Source organism: Metopolophium dirhodum, chromosome 2 (assembly GCF_019925205.1).
Source record: "Metopolophium dirhodum isolate CAU chromosome 2, ASM1992520v1, whole genome shotgun sequence".
Lineage (NCBI taxonomy): Eukaryota > Metazoa > Arthropoda > Insecta > Hemiptera > Aphididae > Metopolophium > Metopolophium dirhodum.
This window is the reverse complement of record NC_083561.1, coordinates 33,860,507-33,871,425: the sequence shown is the minus strand read 5'-3', so window position 1 is coordinate 33,871,425 and position 10,919 is coordinate 33,860,507. Positions and strand designations below refer to the sequence as shown.

Sequence of the window (10,919 nt, the reverse complement as noted above, 5' to 3'; positions counted from 1 at the left end):
CTGTATATTCAGTGGTCACTATTTTCAGGCATACGTAGGTAAAAGATGATATCGCTTGATAAAACTGTAAGATTTGGTTAATTTGTTTTTAACTATAAAAACAGATTTTGATTCATTGGCATGTTTACTATAATTTCACTTTTAACTTTAAAGCATAACAATTTTTATATTACAAAAACTGTTTATATTTTAATAAAAAATATTATTTTTGTGTTGATTGGTAATTTTATTTAAACCATATGAACATTGAAAATTGCTTTGATTAAAACATAATATTTTTATGTAATTATTGAAATGTATTTAATCTTTAAATCTGATGAAAACAAATGAATACAACATGTCTTATAGCATGTCTTTGTATTGTAGTCGTATTTTCAATTTTGTAGTAAATACATTTTCAAGTAAAATATATAGGTAATACTAAATAATTTAATTTTTAAAATAATTATTATCTTGATGACTAGTTTACTAAATTATACCACTATTCACCAACCAACTAAATACAAATAATTATTTTCCTGTTAAATTGTAAAATAATTAATCGATTTAATGACATAATATTATTCAAATCTTATGAACGGCTTAAATCATTTTAAATAATTAACTATCCTTAAATCTATTTAGTTTGCATGTACAACATAGTCTTGGTTCTTTTCACTTTATCTTTACTTTTTGGTAAGTAATAAGTATTATACCATAATAAATAGTAGGTATTGATATTCATAGAGTAATAATATTCTTTAATTTGATAGGTACATATTACTAATATATTCTATTACCTATACATCAATTTATTGCTTACCTATTAATTTTTAAATTAAGATGAAAAATATATTAACATTTAACTAGGTACTTATTTAAGGATATTTTTGCTAAGCATGGTTAATCCTAAAAAGAGAATTTAAACATCAAAGTTATTTTATCTTGACATGTCAACAATTCACAACCTATACAGCTATACAGCTCTGAAGTCTGAGCTTTGTATAAATAATACCTAGGTAGGTACCTACTTATCTACAATATTAGGTACCTATATGTATAACATTTACTGCTAGTTTTTGACAATTGCAACTATGAATAATAGTTAATAGTTATATTGCATTATTTTACTGAATAAAATTACATTTCATCACACATTTACACGTTAATTGAATATTAGAATAATGGTTAGTTGTCATTATAAATACCCATTAACATTTAACACATAATATTATGTAAACATTTTATAGTTTAAATGTTTAAATTCTTAATAGAAATCTAATTTGTACAGTGTCATAGTCATTTACGTAATATACAGACACAGACTATTTTTAACATTTAACAAAAAGTTTTATGAATTATATTGTTTTAATCGGGTATAAATGATGTAAAAAAAATATTTGCACAAGCCGATACAAAATGTAGATTGGTCTTTACCAAATCACAATATTGGAATAGACTTGGTTCTTCAGTGAAAGTCTTTAATGTCTAATACAGTGTAGAACTCACTAGTTATTTATTAAACTACCAACTAAATTTACTTTTAAATATTTTAAAGTAAAGTATAATTACTAATTAGTAATAATATTAGGTACTAAAATATTATAATTAGTAAAGGTAGTACATTAATACCTACAATATACATAAAATAGCTAAAATTATAAGCAAATGATATTATGAAATGTATTATTTATTGAATTCTACAAATAACACAAATTGAAACCATTAGATAGAATCAAAATGAGTTAAAAATAAAAATGGCTTGGAACAAGAACATTAGTTTATTTTATTTTAGGAGATTCTAACTAATAGTTATTATATTAAAAATATTTAATATATATAATTACAAAAATATGTAGAAAATAATGTGACAAAATGTAGGTATAATTTAATGTGCCCTATATCTATTAAATACTATGTATACATTTTATTATTTTAAAAGAAGTATATTATGTAGGTAGCTATTATATTTAAATAAACATTTTAAATTATAAAAACATAATGAACTATAAAGTATAATAAACTGGCCAATAGTAATACAAATTATTACAAATCAAATTAGTAAATTACCTTTAAAAACATATGATTGAACACACATATTGCACAACCTCATAGTTTGATGGAAACATACAAAAATAAAAACAAAGTAAACAAATAAAACAAATTAAAATTACAGGTAACATTAATCAGTCATTATTAAGTAGGTAGTTTTAAAGAATAATGAGAAAAAAACATATTTACATCAGAGATCCTTATTAAATTTTATTTCAAATTATGATTAAATATAAGTTTTATTCATCATTTCCAGGTTAACTGTAGCTTGTAGCTAATATAAATTGAATTTGTTGAAATTATTATTCACATTTATTTACATGTTTAAATGTTTGCAACTCTGTTTGCATTGGTATAGTTTTATGAACAGGCCTGTAATTCTTAATATCAGATTCAATTTCTATAATTTCTTCGTCATCATAGTCTATAACCATATGTTGATCACATGATTCATTAGAATTCTCTTCAATAAGTAATTGTTTTTGTTTTTTCATTTGACTATGTTTTTGTTTTAATTGATAGGTATTGTGTCTTTGAGCGGCTTCTGCAAATTTCAGGTTGCATTTAGTCATGTTATTCCTAAACCTTAAGTATACAGTTGATGGTTCCATTTCATTGTTTAACTCTTTGGCTATAGCTGTCCATACAGGACTTGTACAGCTTGCAATCAAGTCATTATGAAATATATCACTTTTATATTTATAAATAGCATCATAGAATACATCGTCGTTTAAATTTGAAGTTTTTGTGTAATTTTTTTTATCCATCCTTGCAGTTTGTTCAGTTTTAAACGTTTCTTTCCACAATGCTTCTTTTGATTTAATAACTTGGATTCGATTTTTAATTACCGAGGAAGGTTCATTGGTCCAGTCCGCTAAACACTTTTTTATTAATTTTGTTCTGCACGAGTCACTGTTTTGACGAAACTTCCAAAATGCTTCATCAGGAGAGAGTAAATTGTTCATTAAATTTGAAACATCCAACCAAACTGGACTAGATTCCATAGCAAAAATACCATTATCGATAATAGAATGTTTAAAAATTGATATTGCATCAAAGAACATCTCATCCTCGATGCTTTGTTCTTCAGCAGAATATGCATCGTCATCTCCTTCGTAAGAAACATCATTTAATTGAAAATTTCCAAACAATTTCCCCTGACAATTATGAGTGTTTCGCTTAAATCTCAAATAAGCTGTTTTAGCTTTGATTGCATAATTAAGGTGTTTTGATATATCATTCCAAACATTATCAGTAGAAGGCACAATACAATTATTTTTCACTAATTTATCTTTGAACACTAAACAAGCTCCAATGAAGTCATTTTCTTGTACATAGCCAACTTTTTGTCTCATGGATATCAAATCTTCAAAACTAGTGTCTGCATCACCTTTAGTGTAATCGTGGTCCATCTGAGAAGTAATTTTTGATGAAATTGGTGAAGAAATTACTTCATTTTTATCTGTTTCGCAAGCTTCTAGAAGTTTCTGCTGGCAGTTATGTCTATTTAACATAAAGTTATTATAAAGAGTTAATGGTTTTACTAAAAAGTTAAGTTTAGATGCAATTTCTCTCCAAATTGGATCACTAGGTTTAGCATGTGTTCCATTTTTAAGTATGGAGTCTTTATGGTTAATTATCACATCTAAAAACTTGTCTTTATCAATACCTTGAGAACGACAAAAGTCTTTTTTTGAAGATTTCAACAGCTTTGTACGGCAGCCATCTACATCTTTAATGAATTTCATATAAATTTCTCTGGGTTTCAATGCATAGTTTAGTTTTTGACTGATTTTCGTCCAGACTCCATTATTAATATTTGCAATAACATTATTGTTTATAACCGACTGTCGGTATGCAAATATTGCTTCAAATAAGTTGTTTTTAGGAACAGAATTAATATTAAAAAGTCGAGTACGGCAATTTTTATAATCATTAATGATATATGAATAAACTTCATCTGCCTTCAGATCTTTCAAACGACTAGATATTTGTTCCCATACAGGATTATCTTTTAAAGCTATTTGTCCATTGGCTAGTAAGATAGAATCTTTAAATTCACTAATAACTTCAACAAAATCATCAATAGATTCATTGGAAATATTACATTCGACTATTGGTGTTAGTTCAGTCATATTTTCAGACACTTCAGGATTTTCTCCGGAAAACACACTGCGTTCTGTTTTAAGAGCTTGAATCATTTTTGTCTTACACAAATCTTTATCCTTAGAAATTGTGTCAAAGATAACTTCGGGAGATAATGCAGAGTTTAATCGAAGAGAAATCTCATTCCAAACGGGATCGCTTAAATCTACAACTTGATCACCATTCATTATTGAATATTTATACAAGCATATTGTTTCGAAAAACTGGTCTTTATTAATTGTATCTTTGTAAGCGTAGTCTGTCAATAATCCAGTAGGTTTAAGAAGTCTATTTAAACATAGTTGAGAATTTCTTGTTACCCTGAAGTATACAGTTGCTGGCTTTAAGGTATCATTAAGGTCTCTTGAAATTTGAGTCCAAACAGGATTAGAAAATTTAGCTATTTCACTTCCATTTTGTAAAATATCATCACGGTATTTACATAATACACTGAAAAATGTTTCATCAGATACACTATTGGGTTTATTCAATTTTGGAACGACTAATGGTGTGAAATTCTCATCTTCCTTACATTCCTCAATAAGTTTAGTCTGGCATAAGTCATGATTACGAATAAATTTAGAATGGACATCAGATGGTTGTAGAGCGTAATCTATCATCTTTGCCACTTCATTCCAAACCGAATTATTGTATCTTGCTATTGACCCATTTTGTATGATTTTTTTTCTATGGGTGTATAATGCTTTGAAAAATTTGGAAGAATCTTCAAACTTCAAACATTTCTTTTTTACTTTATTTTGTTGCTTTTCCACGGATGGTACAAACTTTCGATTAGAAACGTCATAGGTTTTAGCTTTGGAAGGGTCAAGTTTACAATGAGAAAGCAATTGTTTTTGACAGTTGTGGGTATTACGTTTGAATCTCAAGTAAATGCTATTGGGCTTTATAGCATGGTTCAAGTGAGCTGAGATTTGATTCCAAACAGAATCAACACTTGGTGCTACCTCTCCATCCTTTAGAACCTTATCTTTGAACGCGAACAAAGCATCATAAAATGTTTCATTATCAACATGACCCGGTTTCTTTCCAACGACTTGCATCATGAAGTTGTTATCTGTTTTCATCATATCGTTTAGTAATGATATATCTGGATCTGTAGTTTGACTTTTAGGGTCTTTGAGATATGCTTCGATTAATCTAGTTCTACAAGAATGTTTATTTAGAATAAAACGATTGTAAATACTTTTTGGTTTCAGTATATTACCTAATTTTGAAGCAACACTTTCCCATATATGATCGGAAGAACTAACAATACGACCATCTTTCACAATTTCGTGCATAAAATCAAGAAGTGTACAAAAAAATGTTTCTCTAAACATTTTCTTTTCACTCTTATTCATTGAAAAATACTTTGAAGTAGATTCGCGCTCGGTATTATCATCTGGATCTGATTCGGGTTGGAGCTGGTTTTGATTCAATTTTAACATGAAATGATTAGAAGGTAACAATATACCAGATACGGGCTGTCCTTCGACATTGTTAATCAGCAATATCTGATTAGACTGGACGGATGATGTAGACGGTACAGTTACTGATGTTTTCTCAGTTACCTTTGAAAGAGTAGAAGCATTGATAAGTTTAGTAGTTGGTTGACTTTTAAACGTATTCATTTCTTCGACAGCTTTACATATGGTTATGACCGACATTTTTATTCTGAAACATAAAAATACATGTCAAGATATCTTTAACTTATGGTATGTACCGTACCTACTTATTACATTGTACATATATTATATAATAAATATATGCATATATTATTAGTTAGAAAATAATATCAAAAACGTGGGCAAGTGGGTGTCGCTCTGCCGTACAGTAGGTTACAAGTGGGTCACTGTAATGGATGGTGTTAAATTTGAATTCAATGATATAATATCATTGTACAAGAAAAACGATTCTGAGCGAAAACGGTCAGTCAGCCTATGATATTACCAAGTATATTTGATGATATTATTATTGTGAATAAAGTAATTTATATATATCCTATTTACGTGATGCCTTGTTTTAAATTTTCAATCCTTAGCTATAAAAGTTGAAAATTGTATACATTTTTAATTACAAAATAATTATTTAATTTTAAACTTGATAAATTTTGTCATAATTCAAACTTTAAATGCTTATAAAAAAAAATTGCTCCTATGTATTTTTAATATTTTTCAACTACTATTGTAACAATAAATCAGGAGCCTTGAATTAAATTTTCACGCATTCTTGCTCAACAAATAACATTTTATTGACAATTATAGAAAAAAAAACTAAAAAAATTGAAAACTGACAATCTCCGTAAACAGGCTCAAAAAGACATTTAGTGACATTTTCATGTATCTACAGTTATTCGTTTTTGAATTACAACAAAATAACAAACCTCTAATCGAGTGAATATCCTATGTTGTAAAAATATGAACTTCAAACGCTCATAAAAATTTAATTTGATTTGCTTGTAGACATTTTTTTTTTTTTGACAAAGGTAGACAAACTTTTTCGTATTAAATTTTCAAATCTTAGATTTAAATAGAACATTTTTTATGAATTTATTACTCAATATAGTTTGCATATTTTCGTGCGTATTGTGTCAATATTTGAACTTGAAATGCTTATAAAAAAAAAAATGTGACTGGATTTTTAATAGTTTTCATCTGTCTTAGAAACAATATATTAGTAGCCTTCTATTAAGTTTTCAACCTTTTTTACCCAACAAATAACATTTTATTGATATTTATAGAATAAAAAAATAAAAAAATTGGAAAGCTGTACAGTAGTTGTAATGGATGTGTTATATTTTAATACAATGATAAACCATTGTATGTACGAAAAATGATTCTGAGCGGTTAACTTAGTCCTTATAATATTATTATTTTTATTCGTTGCTATGGTGATATACAAATCGTAAAAATAAATATCCCATTTTTAGCGGTTTTTCGTTTTTCGTTTTTCTCGACGCTTTCTAAAACTACTATAGGAATTTTCAATTTTACCTCCCAAAAGTACCAACTAGGTTCACTTTTCTACCAGAAAATATGCTGATCTCAAAAATCAAAGCATGCTTACTATCCGAAATGTTGCCGACAGACAAAAAAAAAATAAAAACCACACTTATAGTAAAACCAATACATTCTTTCGCTCCGCTCAGAATCTAAAAATAATTAATTTAAGAAAGTAGGTAATTATTATTTATATATTATAACAGTTTGATATTGAAAAACTATAGAACGAGAATTATAAATAATATAATTTGTACAAAAATACCAACATATCAATATAATATATTTTTTTACATTTGAATATTTTTATATGTAAGTACACCTGTACACCAATACTGATTTTGTTAAAATAAAAATTTTTAAATTTGAATAATGTCTCGAATATCTTTTTTACGAAAGAAGTAAGTAATTGAAATAAATTAACAAAATAACTGTTAGAAACAAAAATTATTTGTCAATTTAAATTACCCAACAATTACTGTGGTTTTTTTTAGCTAATTTAATTATTTTTGATTGTATAATATAGTTTGTGACCGTAATAACTAATAAGAGACATCGGGACCCAAAACAGTATAAATAATATTTTATATTATTATGCCATTTGGAATAAGTTTAAACTGGGACCCACCAGCCTCCACCCACTGTAGATGCATGTCATAAATTAGCTACTATAAATTAGTAATTACCTACTAATCGATAGAAAAACAATTCCGGAAACGGGAAGACACTTGCGAAACATAGGTACAATACAATTAATACAGAAAGTCAGCAACTGATGTGTTTTCGATGTGCGTCGAGCTCCGGGGGTCAAATGCGCGGCGAGTACCTACTTCTGTTCACACCTGCAGCAGTGCAGGCAGTGCAACGTGCAATAATACGGTGTGGCTAACCTAGGAGATAGGGTAAACGCTCGGACAGTTTTCCATTTTTTCAAACCTAGACTGAGCCAGCCATATTAAGCGAGAAAACTTTTACGTAAACACTATAATAGTGTTTGAAAAAAACGCACAATGATATACATCGATATAACTAAACGATCAAAAACGCGGATCCCGATTCGGAGTCATATATATTCATCGTCGAATCTAGCTAGTGCTCATTTTTATTTAATGAGAGAGGGGGGAAAAGCCCGCACAAAACTGTATTAGGTAGGCACAGATAGATATTTATAGGATTTATCGTTTGAAGCTGTGAAAGGCTTTGCACATACTACGATTACTAAAGAGTAAAAAATACGTTTACACAGAAATTCAATAATTCTCTTACGAATCATTGTCCACATGAGTACATGACCACATAATGTTATGTACCTACGAATTACGTTTATAATGTTTATCGTGTCGACTTAAAATGCCTGTAGGATGTATTTGTATATTCTTATTTAGGTATCTACGTACCAAATATATTAATTATAAGGTATTAAAATAACCCAAACGTAGTGCTCGAATTGGAGGGGGACTCAGGGGAACGGAGCTCCTCTTCTAATTTTTTATATTTTGAGCGTACCTACCCCTTCTAATTATTTTCTTTAGAACGGGGGGGGGGACGGAACGTTTTATTTTGTTGAAATAATATTGTATTTTTTATTTCGGGTCTTCATAAAGTTGTACCTTTTTAATAAGATATTAAATAGGCCTGTCTCATCGTAATTGCCTATCTTATATGTGTATAAGTTTCTCGCTTCACACAACTATTTACCGACCTAAAAATTTAATTTACGTCTATGTGTAGTTAAGATATGTGTTTAAGATGATACAAGTATCAGAATTTCAATATAACGTTTAGTTTTTTAAATATTAAAAATCTTAAAAGAGATATTTTTCAATTTTTATTTTATATTTAAATCACTCGCCATAACGCACTGTTGTCTGTTTACCAAAAATATTACTTTTAAGATTTTTAATATTTAGAAAACTAAACGTTATATTGAAATTCTGATACTTTTATCATCTTAAACACTTAAAATCACACATTTATCCGTAAATTAAATTATTTATTTCTCATTCATTACCTATGTAAATAATAGTTAACATTTAAAGAAAAATTTAAAGAACATTCTTTTTGTGCTGTGTGTTCTTTTAAATCTTAATTTACTTTGAACTTTTATTTAAAATTAATGAATTGTATTTCGTATATGTTTCTGTTTTATAATGGATGCAAACAGTAAGCATAGTAAATTGGGTATATTGTTCTTTAAGTGTTAGGAATAATACTAAAGTGAGACATACTTGTGATCAATTATGGGTGACTTAAAAATTTAAAATGAGTTACCTTATTAGTTAGGTATAACTTATAAGTGTAGTTAATAATGTGTAAAATTGATTTTTATTATAATAAATGAGAAGTAAAACAATATTTATTGATTGTTGGTAAATTTTATTGGTACTGGTGTATTATATGTCTAATGTTGTTGATGGTGGTTAGTGGGAGGGGGTGTGGGGGTGTAGCCCCCCACGGGTTAGGTTGAGATTAACCATTGTCAGGAACGCTAATTTTTTTTTTAAGATTTTGAGTCCACTTTCTTTTATTTTTCCAATTCGAGCACTGTGACCAAACGTAACACATACGAGTATACGGCATGCCTATGTACCCTGAAAAATTACACCCACCACCCATAGGCCAAAAGTCTTAAATTTTCAAAGGCAATTTTATGAAACTACCCTTCGTCAAGACACTGCATACAATGTCTCGACCATGCCCGTTGACCATTCCCTCTCGAGTTTCGCTTCCATCACTTGCATCTGTCCCCACCGACTGGACCATGTGCGTGTGCGTCTGTACATAATATGTCGAACACTCGATCTGATTTTGGGATATAGCAGATATAGGGTGCTGTCTACCCGTGAACATGAAGACACTATTTCGAGTTGTATCTCGGTCGAAAAATATTTGATACAATATTGCATAACAGATAATATTTATATATTATTCAGTCATATTCACAATAAGAATAATATTAAAACTGAGTAGTTTCAATCGTTTTTTTCTAGCTACCCCCCCCCCCCCCCCCCCCCCTCCCACCGTATAGTGATTACATCCGGCGTACAGGTATATGCAATATAATCATTATATATATTAGGTACCTATCAATTAAGACTTATCCACCTTATCGTCCTTATCCTTATTTTAAAAAAAAACTTTTTCCAAGTTCCTCAATCGTATATTCGTAGCGTAGTATAGGTAGGTTTAATATAATATTATCGAATTTATATGTATTCCCATTTATTCAAAAGGCACTGTCGCACTGGTTTTGAGTACCTACAATGTTCAACATTTTATATATTATACTTCTCTTCTCGTTACGAAAACCTCCACAATAAAATTACCTCCGTCGATTTGTCCCCTGTCGGACAGCCGCGATCAGCACTGCAGGCACCCCGTTTGGACTCCTTCGACTTAACTCGATTACCGTTCGCAGCCGACAGGTACACGCGACGTACTACTGTCCAGCCGTCGAACAGTGTCGGAGAGCGCTAACCCACACCGCTGCACCCGAACACCAGCGTGCAAACGACCGTTTTATTTATAGCGACGCGACGACGTGTGGCTTGACGCGTGCAGCTGCTGTCCGGCGCGCTAACCCGCCACCAACTATACTGCAGCCGTCCGGCCAGGCGGTCGAACGCCGTGCGCGCGTACGTCGGCGTACGCGCGTGGGCGAATCAATAATACGCATAAGCCGTAAATCAATCCACCCGGAGCGCCAGGACAAAGCTCAGAGGTGTGCGCGGGATGCAGGCAAAA

General features: G+C 29.9%; 1 protein-coding gene across 2 annotated transcripts; it reads right to left on the bottom strand.

Moving 5' to 3' along the window:
• Positions 1–353: 353 nt before the first annotated feature.
• LOC132939821 (uncharacterized) lies at positions 354–10,828 on the bottom strand. 2 transcript variants are annotated; one of them, XM_061007207.1, is made up of 2 exons: positions 10,502–10,828; positions 354–5,850 (listed from the first exon to the last, which is right to left on the bottom strand). In XM_061007207.1, exon 2 carries the CDS (start codon positions 5,841–5,843, stop codon positions 2,334–2,336), a length of 3,510 nt encoding a protein of 1,169 aa, XP_060863190.1. In that variant the 5' UTR covers positions 5,844–5,850; positions 10,502–10,828; the 3' UTR covers positions 354–2,333. The 2 variants fall into 2 exon arrangements, with proteins under 2 accessions (XP_060863190.1, XP_060863191.1); XM_061007208.1 differs by lacking the exon at positions 10,502–10,828 and having other exon boundaries at positions 354–5,340; positions 5,402–5,567.
• Between the last annotated feature and the right edge of the window lie 91 nt (positions 10,829–10,919).